The sequence below is a fragment of the Thermobia domestica genome, chromosome 5 (genome assembly GCF_964235325.1).
Source record: "Thermobia domestica chromosome 5, izTheDome1.hap1.1, whole genome shotgun sequence".
Lineage (NCBI taxonomy): Eukaryota > Metazoa > Arthropoda > Insecta > Zygentoma > Lepismatidae > Thermobia > Thermobia domestica.
The window spans coordinates 62,436,841-62,455,315 of record NC_137458.1 but is presented as its reverse complement, the minus strand read 5'-3'; the positions used below and the strand labels follow the sequence as shown (position 1 = coordinate 62,455,315).

At 37.2% G+C, this 18,475-nt stretch overlaps 1 protein-coding gene across 1 annotated transcript in view; it reads left to right on the top strand.

Annotated features, from left to right (window-relative positions):
• The window catches only part of LOC145684654 (uncharacterized), a 66,699-nt gene that overhangs the window by 20,618 nt on the left and 27,606 nt on the right, over positions 1 to 18,475 (top strand). The window contains exons 4-6 of the mRNA XM_081757045.1: positions 2,346 to 2,465; positions 8,966 to 9,028; positions 14,966 to 15,028. Of these exons, the coding sequence (XP_081613171.1) occupies positions 2,346 to 2,465; positions 8,966 to 9,028; positions 14,966 to 15,028 (246 nt within the window). The remainder of the gene's footprint in view (positions 1 to 2,345; positions 2,466 to 8,965; positions 9,029 to 14,965; positions 15,029 to 18,475) is intronic.

Below are 18,475 nucleotides of genomic sequence, written 5' to 3'. Positions count from 1 at the left end.
CCGGCCTCGATCTTTCGTCTTTCTTTGGAGCACACGAAGTGACACGAAGTTTACCAGCGTCTTCCTCCTTACAGTCTACTTTGATAAATGGTGTAGAAAGCAGCAGAAGTACGGCATGATATGTGTGATGGCTGTGGCACAGGCGGAGTATGGCAGGAGAACAACATGGGTACGGCACCATATGTGTGAATCAGCCTGAAAGAAAGTTAGGAAAATGGCCGTCGTAATCGACATGCGAAAAACTCTCAAAATTTGTTAAAGATAATTGTATTTATTTCTGCAAGATTGGTTACTTGTAATTGTTTTGGTTTTCTTGTGATAGAAAATTCGTTGATAAGAGCAGAGAGATATCAAAGATGAAGTAAAAATTAATCCCGTAATAATCGATAAATGTCTCAGTAATGATGTTACTGCTTGTACCATTACTTGAATGCCTGAGGCTAATACATGTTACTAACGCGCAGGGAATTTGGTAATTTAAAACTATCAACGACTTAACTGCAACATAAACTGTATTCTATAAATGTAAGTAATTCAAAATAGACATTAATAACATTTTGAACACGAACGGGACTTGCAGTTCATTATTAGGAGAATAACCATAGCTATACTTAGATTTGAACATTAATACTATTTATATAAAAGCATGTTGGCTGGTGCATAAAGTAGAAAAATGCTAAACGAAAAACAATTGGAGCCATTAATTAAGCGCAATTTTAATTTACATATAGTGTACAAAGGACCAAATGATAGTGCGCAACAAATAATTTTTCTAAACGAAATTCTAGTATATTAAAAATAAATGTACACTTTCGTAAAAAAAAAAAAAAAAAAAAGTTTCAAAGTAAGCGTTTACTATTATAGATAACAATTTGGAATTTGGCTTCTTATAACCTAACGTATGTTTTAACTATTGTATTTCATTATTGAAGTCGTCTTAAGAAAAATATTAAATTAAATCGTCAGGTTTACAAAGAGAATAAGTCCAAAAATCAAAATGTTAAGAAATCGAAGGGAATTGAATAAGTGATATATTTTCCATTTAATGGCCTTAAAGTTTGCACTGGAACTTAAGAGCTATTGCAACAAGCCAGCCTCATATTAGTAACAAAACCACGTGCTTCGGCAGAAGCACTAGCAAGTAGCTGGCGAGTGCCGTTACAGATGGAACACGAAGAGATACGAGGCCCCTTCAACCCCTCCAGAGGCTCCGCTTCCAAAGACTGGCTTTATAAACTTACAATTCGAGTCAGAAGACATCAGCCGTTAATTGGTCATATCGTACCTATCTCTCCAGGCTGCATTGGGATGGAGAGACTCCTCTAACCTTATCTCTGAGCTGCAACGGGTAAGAAGTTCTTTTAGACCCAGCTCCAACAGGCGGGTCATACTTAACAGCCAGGAGGTCCAATTATAGAAGAAAGAAGTGTTTAGAGAATTGTAGAGATTAGAGATTAGAGAATTTGTAATCTTTTATATAAACTGCAAACTGTATAACGTTTTTTATAATAACAATAGTAAGGGAAAACCCGTGTAACTTTACTCTACCGATATTACAATGTATTACGTATCACTCATGTGTAGAGCAAAGATTAGACATGTAGTAATGATGTAGAGAGCGCAAATAATCATTTTGGCACTTTTTAGTCTTTATTTCCTTCTTAAAACTGACTATTCAATTAGGACAAATAAAAAAAAGGAACTTAATTGCTACCTTTTAAGGACATTAGTTTAAGAAAATTAGTTTATATATTTCAGTTATCAATCTATCCGCGTATGTCAGTTTGTTCGGGAGACAAAATTTAAAATCTTAGGAAGTACTTGATGGACCAACATACACTGTTGCCAGGTTAAAAGGTCAAAAGTTATTAATCAAATTCGTTGATAATTTTGATATTCAAACCGGAAGTGATAGAAATCCATTACAACTTCCGGTTTGCAAGGTTCAATATAGAGCAGAAAACGATAAAAGATATAGCGAGAAACGGTTTCCTAGAATCAATTTAGCGTCCAACAAATATGCACCATATTCAATCTTAACTCGTTATTTAAACCAGAAGTCATATAACAAGTATTTCCTGTTTCCGGTTTCCTGCAATTAATTAAGCGTTTTAAGAATATATTCTCTCTCTACAGAAACCAGAATTGATAGAAGTCTGCAAGCACTTCCGGTTTCAATAGTAATTGTGAAACTATCATGTCATACAAACCAAAATCCTTCACGTGGTGTACTCTTGACACAGCTACTTGTTTGTTAAATACACAATTTCAGTGAATTAAAAATCTGGACATTTGAAATACGAAAATCTGCTCATTCTTCTTATTATTTGTCGTTTTCTAACCAGAAACAGAAATTGTCCTCGTATCTGCAAGAGTGGTCTCAATGGTATAACGCCAACTGCAAAGGATTTGAAGTTTTTGTAGTGTCCCTGGTTACGTTCAGTCTTTTCTCCACATATTTCAAGGTAAGAATAGTCTCTTTAAATCAAACCTATGAAAAATTAGTAGAGGAAAGGAGAGGTTTTTTGGAATACCATTTTAGTTTGCGCAAAACAATTTAGTGAGGGCCGCTGTGCCTCAATGGTAAATCGCTCACTTCTATTAAGTGACCTTCCTGGTTCAATTCCAGCTCGCACCGAGTGAATTTTCTGTTGAGAAACATGTGTACATGGGTTTTCTTGGGGTTCCTCTGTTTTCTTTTGTCATTATACAACTTTGTTCATTGTCATTATCACCATCTCTTTTAGCCTCGATGTATAAACGTGGGATGTTTAAAAAAATCTTAGAAAGTATTCATATAAAAGGATTAGTTCTAGTGCAGTTTTATGAGAAATTTAAAGTATTCATGTAAAAGGATTAGTTCTAGTGTAGTTTTATGAGAAATTTAAAGTATTAATGTAAAAGGATTAGTTCTAGTGTAGTTTTATGAGAAATTTAAAGTATTCATGTAAAAGGATTAGTTCTAGTGTAGTTTTATGAGAAATGTAAAATATTCATGTGAAAGGATTATTTCTTGTGCAGTTTTAAGATAAAATTAATGTATAAGTAGTTGAAATGTCCGTTCTTCGCACGGAAAAGATACGTTTATGGAAAGCATTTGAACTTTTCCCCTTCTTAGGATATTCTTGGGGAATCAATGTGGATTTCAACGCCTTCAGGAGTCACTATTCGTCTCAGCTTCCCCAAAAAGTATGAATTAGACACTAATATCAGTTGTTAACGATTATTTTTACATGTCACCCTTATCCTTTCTCCCACTCCTTGTCAAAAATTTTCTACAAACCTGAGTTTGGCCAGGGTCGGCTCTTTTACCAAAAATTAACATAATCCGAGAATCGGTTTAGAAAGTGTTAGCAATCAAACATATTTTTATAAGTCACTAGTTACCTTTTGATCCCCCGTGCCTAAAGCCTAAGTTAGACCAGAGTTCACTAGTGTGCCAAAATATCAAAATGCGGTGTAGCGATCTAGAAGTTAGTGGGAACGAACATTACTTTTTTTCTTTTTTTTTCTGTATATTAAAAAGGAAGTCCTGACTGACAGATTGATCAACACTCAGGTGAAACCACAAAAGTCAGAAACTTAAATTTGAACAGGATATAGAATTTGTGATGTAAAGTCCAACTAAGGAAGAATTTTTCGAAATTTGACGCAGAAGGCGGAGAAAAAGGGGTGGTAATGACCATATCTCGGAATCTCTGAAGTTTAGAGACATGAAGTTTGGTATATAAACTTCTCATTTAAAATAATTAGATACGTATTTCAGTGTTTAATATTTGACCTAGAAGGAAAGAATGAGGGCGTACGAATTACAATTATTCTAATAACATGTCCATATCTTGGAATCTCTTAACGTTAGAGATATGAAATTCGGTATTTGGACTTCTGATTTAAAATAACTAGATACTGCTTTTTACCATTTAAAAAATCCCCTAGAAGCTAAGGAAACAAGCGGGAAGAAAAATGGCGAGAATAAGAAATGGTGAGGTTACAATTGTTATATTTGGATCATTGGATTGCATATTTCGAAATTCGTTGAGGTTAGAGACATAAAACGTGATATGTAAATTTTTCATTTATAATAATAAGAAGCATGTTTCTGTGTTTTCCATTGTTCAAGTTTTACTTTTAGTATATGTAAATTTTAATTAAACTACTCGTTGAGCAAAATAATATGTGTAGTGTAAAAATTATTATCGTGTAACAGTCTCGCTAACTATCCATTTGGCTTCATCAGACACTATGAATCTGAATCTAACTCATAGTAATTTTTGCAACAAACCTATTGTTTTGCTCAACAAGTAGTTTAAATCAAATTCATGTTTCAGTGCTTTTTTGATATTTCCCATAGAAGGGAAGGAAAAAGCCGGGTAGAAAAAAAGAGTAGGAATGCATTTTTTCAAAATCTGTTAAACTTAGAGACATGAAATTTGGTACGAAGACTTTTGATTTTAAATAATTAAAGACATGCCTACAGCGTTTTCTAATATTTCCTCTAAGAGGGAAGGAAAAAGGCGAAGAAAAAAAAAAGAAATCGGGGGATAAAATAGTTAATAAACGTGTCCAAGGTAAGAGGTTGCAATTGTCAAAACAAGATGGTCATCTGGAAATACCTTAAGATTAGGGATATAAAGTTTGATATTTATACTTTTTACTTGAATAGTGCTCTCAAACGGATCGGGTCAGCTCGGGTCGGGTTTCGGGTCGGGTCAGTCGGGTCAGTTCACTTTGGTCAATTGAGTTTAGGAAAGATTGGATATGGAAGACCAAGCCCAAGAGGGGCCGCGGTGGCTCAGTGGTAGAGAATTCATCTCTGGTGCGTGGTGTCCATGGTTCGATCCCAGCTTGTGCTAAGTGGGCTTTGTAGTGGAGAAACGTTTAGTGGGTTTTCTCGGGTTTCTTCTGTTTCCTCCCACTTTCTTCATTCCACTGTTTCATTCATTTCTGCTGGTTACCATCTCCCTTAGCCTCGGTGCAGAATCGAGGTACCTTAAACTGAATATTTCATTTCATTTCACCAAGCTCAAGAACATCTATACAAGAACAAGATAAAGATTGGATATGCAAGGCGAAGTGCATAGTAATCTTGCTGTTGGTCTTGTTTTGGTGATCACCAAGTAGCGATGAGCGTATTTTCTTGCTTTACGTATAGTATGAAAGACCATAATCAAAATCACACTTGGTCTTCATTTGTATCGATGAGGCGAGCATTCTTGGCTCTTGTATAGCATGAAAGACCACCAAGACTACGAAATGCAGGACCAAGACTTGACTGTGCAAGACAAAGAATAAGACACAGTATTGATGACCAAGACCCAGGGTGCGAATTGTTTGAATTTCATTTGGTGGGCTGAAAGTGATGAAATTAAATTAGTACTTTATAATTAATTATCATACTGTATTTTTAAATTTTAAATTAAAAAATGCATATTATGTATATTCTTACGTGCAACTATATATACTGTAAAATACGTTTTAATGATCGAGAAAGAAAAATCAAAGTAGCGCGGGTTCCGGAATCATAAGAACCTATTTTGGAATGAAAGTTGAAGGGTTGGAAAAAATCACAGTTGTTCTCCCGTTTCCTCAACCCTTATCATTGTAGTTAAACGATTTCCTTTTGTCCCCGCCAGGAGACTCTTGCTACTGCATTCCGAGAAGACCCCCTGGCTTCCGAACGTTGGTGAGAACACTGACCTTGAAGAAAAATTTCATCACATAGAACTAAAGCAAGAAAAAAAATAAATTTCTTCCACGTCGGATATTGTTATCAGTTATAAAAAGAAATAACCAAACCTCAAAAGTGCCAAATACCGGTATTCCCTAAGATGCATATACAAATCCTCCGATTGATCTAGCTAGTGGTTAACGTGTAAGACTTCGATACACGTGGTCCGGGTTTAATTGCCAATGGGAGTGCATTTTGGCGTTCACCCAGTGTCGTGACGTACTGCTCTCAAACGGGTCGGATCGGGTCGGGTTGCCGGGTCGGGTCAATCGGGTCGGATCACTGGTCGGGTCGGGTCATGTCAGTCAATTCGGGTCACGGGACGGGTCGGGTCGGTCTTGAACCCGACCCGACCTGACCCGCTGAGAGCACTACACTTGAAATAACTAAAGACAAGTTTAATAGTTTTTTTTTTGTTTTCATCATAAGGGAAGGAAAAGACGGTAACAAAAAAGGTGATGGGTGCAATTGTTGTAAAAAGATGGCAACTCCAAGAAATCCTTTAATATTATAGACATGTTAGGGATATGGAACTTAGTATTTAAAACTAGTGGGAATATGCCACAGCGTTTCCAAAATTCCCCTTTTAAAGAGGGAAGAAGTGCAATTCCTATCTTTTCTGAATTATACAAAAAAGGAGGGTTTTCGAAGTTGTCAGTCTTATCTTGAGGCTAAAGGAAGGGTGAGATTTCAAATTAGATTTTTAAACACAATTTCAAATGAGATTTTTAAACACAATTAACTCTTGGGCCAATAAGGATTCTTACCATTTTACTTGGATTGAAATGCGTATTCTAAGGGAGAAAAGGGAATTAAAATTTTTCTCAAAGTTTAATGCCATAAACGTATTATCGGCGTGTGAAGAACGGAAGCAAAACTGAACCGTATGAGAGCTGAGCGAATACGTAAACCGAGCAAATTCGTGGGTTTCAGGGGCGAAGTCCCTATCTAGCAAGACGCTAAACTAGAGTTTTATGAATTCTCAGTTAACAAATAATTAATAAGCTCTGTTTGTTAAGACAGTAAGAGTGGGAGGAAACCATTTTGTTTCAATTTAGTCCTGAACTGTAGCAGAATATGCGGCCATCTAACGGCGAGATGTGTAACTTCAATCAATCTACAATTATACACCTTTATTTCAATAGTAGAGAATGCGATGTGGATAACCACCGTTAACATCACTGTTACTGCTGAAATGTTAGACGGGTTTACGAATTTGGGTGAAATAGTAGCATTAGCTATCTATTGGAAGAAAAGGCATAATTCGTATATTTGTTTTTGTTCGAAAGTTGTCTGATACAGTTACGGACGTACGGATCTCCCAATGTTGCATTCTCGTATGCCCAACCAGCGTAAAGGGTGTTCCATAAATAACGCAACTTTTGAAATACTCACCATTTCTATTCTAGTAAGTTGGCAGCAGTGAACGTTACATAATTTGTATCTGTTGTCTTCGTGGTTAGTAATCATGGACCGCCGAACAACACATAATCATCATCTGTTTTCTGTACGGATGAGAATGGCGCGCTTCAGGAGGGACAAATATGTCGATCATTGTGACAACACACTGTTTCGTCGTGAATCGCTCAATTCCTATCCTTAAAGAAAACAGACAGCGATCATACGTTATTCGGCGCTTCACGAATACTAACCACGAAGACAACAAATGAAAATCGTGTAACGTTAAGTGTTGCCAACTTACTAAAACAGACAGGACCATTTCAAATGTTGTGTTCTTTATGAGACACCGTTTTAAAATAAGATGTTAAAAAAAAGGGGGGTCGGACTATGGAATAATAACGGCACGTGGAGTAAAAGTTTTTATCATGGTAGTGAAGTTAGCAGCGGACTTTGTCTGCCTTTACTCTCAGGTTTCCTCAACTATCCAATTGAAAGAGGCTTGATGAAATTCTAAGCCGCATTGGAATAAGAATGCAACCATAAAAACAAATTCTGCTTCTACCAAAGATCAAAAGTTAGCAAGTCAACTGATAGGAAGGCATTTTACAGATTAATGATACCGCTGTTCTATATGTAAAGTTACTTTTATTGAAAAATGGTAGAAGTGTCCATGTAAGAAAACTATTTTGTGCGTCCTCGAATAAACAAAGATTAAGAAAAAGGTTGTTGTTCTGTTTGGAGTATTATAGTACTCTATGGGCAGAAACAAAAAAAGGACAAAGGCTTTCAAAATGTGAATGTGTGGACAAGGTGGAACAGAAAACGAATGAGAACGTGTTAAAAATAGTGAGAGAAAAAAGAACAATTTTATCTAGGTAGATGTAATTTAAGAAAAGAGGAAGAGAAACTATTTCGGATATTGGATGAAAAGGAAATGCATAATGCCGGGCGTACTAGAAGGTACTGAAAAGAAATGAGGAGGGCGAAAGAGGCTGGAGAGAGTATTAGAACAGAAAATTCCCACGTTAAGACGAAGAGGTCAACTGAATAGCGTGGTGCACGGAAACCTCTCAGTTGCTACAAGAGATTTGCCAATGATAGAATAATTATGATGATTATTCAAATATACAGCTAATTGTTTGTGACTGCCGGATTATATGGACGGGGTAAAGTTTGCAGTGGTGTAAGACACCTTTATTTTGTTTCCCAGAAACTAACGCAAATTGTATTGTACCTAATAAATTCGTTAATACATTAGCTGTTTATCATCAGAACCTCCACTGCCATCTGTTTACAGTTGAATAAAGCACTAACTTACGTTTTCAGTTAACAAATTGATTCGTTTAGAACTGGTTTCTAAGTTTTTCTTTTTGAAAACTGGCTTACATCACTGTAACTTTAACCCGTTCATATGTGGTTTGAGTTAGATATTGAATACAGATATATAGTTAACTTCCCAGCTGCAGCAAAGTAGGTATACATGATTTGTTAACACAGTGGTGCCCACCCCCCCTCATGTCCATGACGCACCCCCCCTCAATTGCCTATCCGTAGGTGTTCTTCCATGAAAAAATCTTTTCGGTTAATTTTTACACCCTCTCAAACATATTTATATAGATTTTTAACCCCCCCAAATATTTCAATGACGCAGTTTGCGTCATAGCCCCCCCTTGTGGGCACCCCTGGTTAACAGTCTTTCGTTAATTAAAAACATAATCAGAGGAAATGTGATAGTAAGCTTGATTGCAATGGAGAATATTTTAGATGCGTCGAAACAACTTATTTTGAGTTTTATTATTTATCGAACATTCGAAATAAACTATTCTCTCGTTGTAGAGTCGAAGATTGCAAAGAAGAAAACGAGAAAAAGTGGAAGCTCTCATAGCAAGAATATATATGGTAAGCAATTAAAATACTGCAGTACTATATTTACTTTCAGCATCTTCCTTCGAACCTAACTCCTCTTGTAGTTAGTTACTGTACTATGCAGTGATCAAGTATTGCACACACACTTGGGAGATCAGTACAGATACTCTACTTAGGAGATTGACAGAAGGTCCTCATCTTATGGAGGGTTTTATCTTAGATTTTGAAGGTCATTGTTTGCAGTCATACTCTGACCAACTCCTTTGTCTTTAGTAACACCTATCCGAACGGGGTGCTCTTCGCCTGTATACTACCCACTTCTGAATATCTTGTTTTCATTGCTTTGATCCATTTGGATCATGCATCAGTTACCTGGGATAGTTGTGCCCCCACCTGCAATCCCTCGGAAGATACAGGAAGGGATCCTCGTAAGAATCGGCGCGGTCGACCGTTGTCTGAAAGTAGTGCTGAATCTGTAGATAAACGCTCTCGATCCCGTTCACCTACTTATATACAGAAACCACCTGAACGTACGGAAGAAATACAGTTCACTACAAATCCGCCAGAGCCTACACCGTCTACTTCGGTAACATCTCCTATCTATGTTGCACCACCGACCCGTCCGAAGATTTATTCATTACTATTGACCAATTATGACGCCAAATACAGCAATAGTCGTCACATTTTTAATCAGATCATGAAATACCTTGATGATGATACCAAATTGTTTTCACCAAGAATGGTGTTATCATAAAGTCAGATGACGAGAAATTCGGCATAACACTCCGTAACAAAGCCAGTTATGAAATATTTTGTAAAAATGCCAAGCTTTCGAATCTGATTGATAAGGTAAAGCAGAATCCACCACCACCTCGCACACCAATGATGTCTGTTGTTATTCGAGGTGTTTACCGGAAATAACGGACGATGAAGTTCTCGAGGAACTAAAGGCAGAAGGCATTGACGTAACGAAATGTATTCGCATTAAAAATAACACTGGTGCTACATTCATGGTTCGTGTCTTAACCACGTCCCAAACTTCTATTGATACCTTGTTGCAAGACGGAGATTACATCTTCAAACAACGACACCGGGTTGAGGCACCCCGTACTACCGCATCTCTCCCAGTTAGATGCGAGAAGTGTCAAACTTACAATGCGCACGTTACGTCAAAATGTCAAAATGTTCCCAAATGTGGGTATTGTGCAGGACAACATGGAACCAAGGAGTGCTCTAATACGGGAAAGCAACCACATTGTTCCACATGTTCCAGTACTTCGCACCCTACTTACAGTTACAAATGCAAGTCTAAGCTGGCACATGATCCAAATCAACCAGAAATGACAGTTCCGCTTCGTACGACGGATGTTTCAGTACCATTCTTGCAATCTATTGCTCCACCCATCACCGTGGAAAACGTCCTGAGATATATCACTCTTATTTTCCAAAATATTTTTCCATTTCAAGGTCAGCTCATTCTTGACAACGTTATTGCGGCGGCCTCTGTTATATTTCAAGTTAATCTGTATGCCACATATTCTGGTCCATTTGTTCACTTTCATATTACACCACGTGATACTGCAGTTTAAACCGAACCTTTTCTGTCTCAGTATGGGTCTTGCCATCCTTTTTATGAATATTTGAAAGTTATCTCAACATAAAATACTATTTGAACAACTACTTTTAGAAGAAACAGTCGATATATTCGCTTTAAACGAGACAACGCTTAAACCAGCATATACCGTACATTTTCCTAGGTATCAGTTTGTACAGCATGATTACCCAGATACCAACGCCAGAGCACAAGGCAGTGTAGCAATTCCAATCCACAATGAATTTTCTTATACATGTCACTCTGTACCAATAAATGTTCCATTGTCCGAGCACTTAGTGACGATGATCTATTTTTCAAACTTGGCGCTAACTGTTGCTACGATCTATGTCCTTTCCGGGTATATAAATCCGCTAGGATTCTTTCGTTATTTGTTTTCCCAGTATCACAATCTTCTAATCTTGGCGGATGTCAATATCCACAGCCGCTCCGACAGAGATAAACCTCAGTTCTTTGATTATACATCTCTCGGTTTACATGGCCATATATATAACCTATCCAGGCATACCAGGCCCAGTAGCCTAACTACCCCTGATATTCTTATTAGTACACCTACATTAGTTGCTAAAGACACTGTATCTCTTTTGGATTGATAGTGATTATCTACCCATAAAAGTTAAATCAACCATGTACGCCAACCTTCGCCTCCATCATTCGAAAGAACTCTATTCTTGTACGATAAAGCTAACTGGGAACAGTATCGGACTGATATCAGTATAGCAATGGATCAGTTGACACTGATCTCAACAATGCCGTTCAGAGCTTTACTACTGCTCTTGTTGAAAGTGTTAATAAAAATATCTCTACCTACCATGGTAAAAAATGTTGCCATCTGAATATCTTTCACTTGTACGAAAATCCGTGAATATGAAAAGACACTAAATCCAGAATATTTGGCTCAGATGCGTCGTTAGCAACGCACAGTTCACAGCTACATTGTTGCCCATAAACGGCTTAGCTGGAGTAAAACATGCAACAAGCTGAACACTGAAACACATCATACAAGGTACTGGAAAAATTTAACCTATTAACTGAGCAGAAAGTTAGTACCACATACACTCTTGTACAGGACGATCATCTTTGCAAACAGATCAGGCAAAAACTGACGCTTTTACATCTCATTTGCAAGCAGTCTTTACACCGCCTGTTTCCATACATCGCTTAAGTCCACGAATATCTGAACCGGCAATTAGCAACTTACTTCAGCCTTCGATATTGCTTGAGTTAGATAACACCAGTCCTTTGACTCAGGCGATTACTCCTGATGAAATACGCGGAGCCCTCAAACACAAACGCAATACTGCTCCTGGTTTCGATAGTATGTCTTACAGAATTCTTAAAGAATGCTCACTGCAGTTTTTCTCTTCTTAGCAACAATACATACGTTTATGCACTGCCTATTATTCGCAGGACTGGAAGGTATCTAAGGCCTGTATGTTCTTAAAACCTAACAAACCACCTCACTTCGTGACTTCATATTGACCCATACAATTAACTTCTACTTTGGATAAACTATTTGAAAAAAATCCTGGTACGTCGTCTCCATCCATACCTTAGCGAGCATAACCTTCTACCTTCTCATCAAACAGGATTTCGATCATTATAACATTATCATTATAACAAAGCATTACCGTCTTGCCTCGTACTCATGGACCTCGATAAGGCGTTTGACCGCATTTGGCATTACGGCTTATTTTATAAACTATTGAAACTCGGAATTCCTCTTACTTACCTTCGAGTTATATACTCGTTTATACTGAATCGTTTTGCACATGTGAACATCAATGGTACATTATCACATCCGATATTCCCACTCAACCGCGTACAACAGGGTTCAAGCTTATCACCACTTCTTTACATCCTCTATGCATCGGATTTACCATCTCCAGCACCTAATACATATTTGTTCCAATATGCGAATGATACCATTTTTCTCATACTTGGTAATCCAGAAAATAAATGTCCACTTACAGGCTACAATTACAACATTTCTTCAATGGTGTGATAAATTGAGACTCACTGTTAACGAAGATAAACACACAGACGCTAGCAATTTTACCGCCTAACCGACAAAGTAAGGTTCATCGTAATCCAAATTTGCTACGGATACGTGCGGTGATCATCTTCTACAGCCGACTAAAACTGTTACCTATTTAGGTATTGTTTTTGATAATAAATTGTGGTGGACAGCCCAACTCCAGAAACTTGATGGGAAAGCAAAGAATCGATTACAGCTTTTACAACGACTTGTGGGTCAAAACTGGAGTTTAAACTCTAAATTGTTACTGAATACTTACAAAGCCTTTATGCGCAGTGTCCCCACTTTCGGTCATATAGCGTGGTGCTCTGCTCCGCAGAAGTTTTACAATAGATTAGAAATTCTCGAACGTCATGCTATCAGACTTGCATTTCGCATAAGACTACCATACCCCAATGATGATCTTTATAATAAGATTGATTTTCCTCCGCTTGTCCAACACATTGCTCTCTTACGGCAAAAATATTAGTTAACTGTCTTCATTCATATAAAGATATGTTTCTCGAGACCATGTTCATAGACTTGGAGGAAGACCAAATTTCCGATACTGTTATACTTCACTCAGCGTCCTCATTTCCATTTATTCTCGAAAACGTCAAGACGATCATCGTCATGCAAGATTTTTCCGACGACAGCTCATTCATCATGATATTCCTAATCTTTTACCATCATAGCACTGTCTCCCACAACACTAATAAGGGCTTCCCAACGTTTTTCATCAGTCTTGAGCCGTCCCAAGACAGAAAACTAACCAGCATCCGTCTCACTAACTTATTTCATTGTCTTGTGATGTGATGTGCACTGCATTCATTATCATGAGCATGAATGTCGTCCATTACAACATGCCTTGATGCTTTCACTGCACCTCTTTACTCTTATTTATCTAAATGCACTTATTATTTTATTATCCTATTTATGTGTTAGTTTAGTTATTGTTAATGTTTACATTTTGTTTTGTTTCAAGTTTTTTTGTATATATTAATATACGTATGTATTTGCAACTTCTTGCTTTTTAGTAATTGTTACTTACCAACATTTTTTAACAGCTCATTGCCCAACAACAAATGCTCTAAAAGTTAATTGATGCTCCCACATGCCAGGCTAAGAGAGAGTTTTGAATTCCAAATCAAATACACGCAAGAAAAAGAAAGGTTACTAGTATACAAGAAAAAGGTAGACAGTAACCAAGTTAGTTTGTCATGTGTTTGGCATCACGAACTTGGCATCACTGATATATTTATAACATTTAGTAATAAATCTTTTGAATCACCTAGATAATATTGATACATTACTATACTTTATTATTAGTTGCTTACATGATTAGATCTGAAAATTTTACGACAGTCAGGAATTTTACCATTCTCAAACATTTACTATGACGTAAGTTAGTTATTTTTGATCATTATCAGCTTTCACTCTGGAAAAAATCAGACATTGAAGTGGTCTATTAAATCTAGATTTCAGATTTTGGAATCGTGTTTTACAGCTTGGAAGCACTCCTTGTATATGTAGCAAAATGTTAACACTATGTACTGTAGAATCATTTTACAGGAGCTGTACCCCACTCAGAGCGTAGCAAAAGTAAGTTGTTGGTTAGGTAATACATTAAAACATTTACTTGTCTGAGAAGCATGTGTTTCATTCAATTGAGGAGTTAGCCCTAATAAGGGATCATATAGGTGCATGTCCTTTCCATGGAGGATATTTAAAAAGATTCGCCATATGTCGAATTTAAAAAGACTGTGAAATGTTCGAATATTTGAATCTGGTAGTAACATTTGTTTGAACAAATTGCCTTTCCAATATGTGGGAGGAAATGTACAGCCAGCGTGGTCTATGCTCTGCCCATCCTGATAATACAAAAACTCCAGTATCCATCCTGATAATACAGAAAGAAAATAATGAAGTGCAAAATTGACATATAATAAAGTCACTATTAAAGAAAAGCGCACCACATTTCAAGAAGATTCCATTGTTCGGAAAAATTTGAACAATAAGATTAGCAACGAAAATGAAAAGTGAGTAAAATATTTCTTATACCATATGTGTTGTGTGGCAAAAGTTTCTTTAACTTGTCCAACTTTAAAACACACGGCAATAATAAGTCATAAAACTGTACTATCGTAAAAGTTGCGGAAAAAGACTTTTTTGATCTGTATATGCCTTTTTGGAGCTAACTCTTCAATTGTAGGTATTGACTTTAGAAAATAGATGTATTATGCATATGATCAGTACATAATGAGCACACCTGAAAATATTGTATGTGGGTATGACTGTGTGTACGAGTACTCCTATAATGTATTTGTTTTTACTATTTCAGCATCTTCTTGACTCAGAAGAGCTTGAAAAGCTGAAAAATGAAATGGGGCTCTTCATTGAAAAGGTATTTTAATTTTAATTGTTGTTATTTACAAGTATTATATGAATGTGTCTGAAGTACGTGGCCACTGTTAATTGTACCTATTGTGCCACCATAAGAGAAGGCAAACGACAATAAATAGAATCTGCTATGTAACAATATTCTTTTTATATACACAGTACATAAGTAAATGAAAAATTTGTTCCAATAAGAACTATTAACATTATTATTAGGAACTACTGGCGTATTTTTTGAGCTCTAAACATACATATGGAGTTTCGTTTGCTTAATCCGCAATATTGTCAAGAAATGGAGAGGTAGCATTGCGTAGCTCATGAAGTGCCTTCATTTTTATGGCAAAAAGCACAATAACTTAATTCGCACAAATGTTAATTTTCTAATTCCTATTGTCTTCAAATGAGACGAGGATCAAGTTCAATTTTTCATTTTCTAAAAGTTGTAAATCAAATAAAACTTTCCTTTCACTATCGCAATGGAAAACAAGGGGTAGTAGCAAAATATTTCTGGATCAACACTATGAAATAATTATGTACGAAGTGAAGTGAAATGAAATCCTTAAGTTTTGCGTTCCATGGTTTGCTGGCTTGGCTGAAGGAGACGATGATGAAAAATGAGTGAAATGTGGAATGAAGGAGGTGGGAAGAAACGAGATAACTCCGAGAAAAACCCACGTACATGGTGTTTGTCTACTACAAAGCTCATTTGGTGCGAGTTGGGATCGAACCAATGACCCCATACACCAGATCTGAACGCTCTACCACTAAGCCACCGCGGCCCACATAGTTATGAACGAGTGTATCATTTATGAATTACTTGCCAGAGCTTCAAACAACAGAGGACAGAAAAGGACGATGCTGCTAAAGTTGCCTATTTTTCGCTAGTTATCTAATTTCCAGAAACTAACCTAAGGTTTTGCATTTCAAAAGACCATTGTCGAAGTGCACATTATTTCTTTGTCGTCAATTTTGCGTACAGCTAGTACCAAGTAATAGAGTATTTAAATCATAGTGAGTTGGTATGTGTTAGTGAGAACCAAAGAGAAACCTAAAAAGAAACATAATATTTTCGAGCGGAGAATTACCACAAACATGTGAGTGTGATATCAACACAGAATCCTTTTCTTATGCAGGAAAGTCTATGGAGTGCATGTTGCGATCCAATTTTTTCGTTTGCATACCTTTGATTTTGTGTGCCAACCTACGATGCGATACCGCTTTAAAAAGCAAGAAATACTATTTCTAGTTTGTACTACCGCTCATCTTCACTCTGTATTATTTGAATACCTGTCAAAGCAGAGTCCTCGGGGGCGACCCGTCTAGACCCCCCGTGGATACGGGTGTGGATGACAATGAAATGAACAAAATGATATACTTGAAACTTATGTAGTTTACGAGATTTTTTAAACGATTTTTTGTGTCGTTTAAAATTTTGACAATGCATGTGTTTATTTTACTGGAAGATCTTGCTTTTACTCATCTACTGTATATGTACAAAATACTCTCTTAAATGGGAGCTCTATATATTAATAGCGTCTGTGACCAAAAAGCTTCATATCCAAATTGAAAGTGACTAGGTTTGTGACTTGTAATCTCTTGAACCACCCGACCAATCTCGATCAAATTTTTGACGTAGATGCAGTTCTGGCCTGGGAGTGTTTTTAGCTATTCACTTTGACGGTAGAACTTAGTGAAGGAGGGGAATTATTTAAAAAAATAAATACAACGTAATAATTCTTTAACCAAACGACCAATCTCAATCAAATTTTAAACATAGTTGACGTTCGAGCGTGGAAAGTCTTTTAAAAATATTTTCACTTTGACGGTAGAACCTAAGGGAGGGAAGTTGGAGGGAAGATTAATACATAAAAATTCAATTATTTAGTCAACAATAGTGTCCTGCACTTGCGCAGGACGTGCGGGTTTGCTAGTTGTATTTATTGTTGCTTGTATTTTCTTTACCCAAAAACTTCTTTACCCACGCTTTACTTATACATGTACTGCATGTAGGGTGTAAGTAACAGTAATTAATTCAATAAAGAAAAAGAAAGAAGAGAAGAATTGGTCGATTTATCCCTCAAATCTATTCAAATTAAACAGTGAATTCAAAGATTTGTTACAACAATACATTAACTCTATGGTTGTTTCCTTCTGGTGGCCGTAAAAATCGGTGCCAAGAAAATTTCTAGAAAAAGAATAAGAAGATATAAAAATAAACGAGAAATAAATTTAATCGACCTGGAAAGCGAGTTTAATATGTATATTTATTCATTTTATGAAGTCGTATCTTTTATTTCTTCATTTGGAAACCTATTTGCATCGATTTTTCTGGTACGTACATGATCTGTCCCAAAAATAAGTAGAATGATGTGTTCCCGGCCGCCAACGTGGACAGCTGACTGGGTCGATTTATGGCGGGAAAGGTGATGGAGAAAGCAATGCGAATCACGTCAGTTGCCTGCACGCCGTTACAGTGTGAAGATTGCTTCTAGATTGAATCCCTGTGCAACTTCATATCAAAACTTTACGATGTCACGTTCAATGGAGCAACGATGTGTGACCAAATTTTGAGTTACGCACGGAAAAATGGGTTCGAAGACCATGATCATGTTCAAAGATGGTTACGGAGATGAAGCAATGTATATACAAAGGAATGTTTTTTTCTGACAAATGATGTTTCGGATGGACAGAGAGGAGGTTCACTACGGTGGAAAGCTCTGGACGTCCGTCAATGATACAGTGCGACGATAATGTTGCAACACGTGAGAGACAAAATCAATTCCGATCGACACCTGAGTGTCAAACTGTAACTAGAAGAGAACAATATTCCGAAACCCACAGTGCATCGCATTCTTACAGAAGGTTTAGCCATGGGAAAGATGTGTGTCAAGATAGTCGCCAAAGTGCATTCGGAACATCAGAAGGCAGCTCACGTGACAATATCGCGTGAACTGTTGGACCGCTGTGAAAGCTACCCTAATTTTTTTAGATAGGTGGTTACTGGTGAGGGGTCGTGGGTCTTTGACTACAACCCCGAGTAAAAAAGACAAAGTACAGAGTGCCGCATGAAGAGCGCCCAGCACCAGGAAAAAGCAAGGATGAGCAACTCCGAGTGAAGGCGATACCCAGGGTCAGGTGTTATACACAAAGAATTTCCAGGGACAAACGGTGAACAGTAAGGTTTATGTAGAAGTTCTCAAAAGGCTGCGGGAAAGAGTGCAACACGTAAGAAAGATCTTTGCCAACTGGAGGCTGTACCACGAGAACGCACCGTTCCACATTGCCTTCCTCGTGATGAGTACATGGACAAGCACAAGGTGGAAACGCAGTCGCAGCTGCCCTACAGCCCCAATTTGACCTCGCCGGACTTGAAAGGCAACCATTTTAGAACGCTGGATAACGTCGAAAAGACCGTGACGAGGTCCCTGGACGAGATTCCTATCGGCACTTTCCA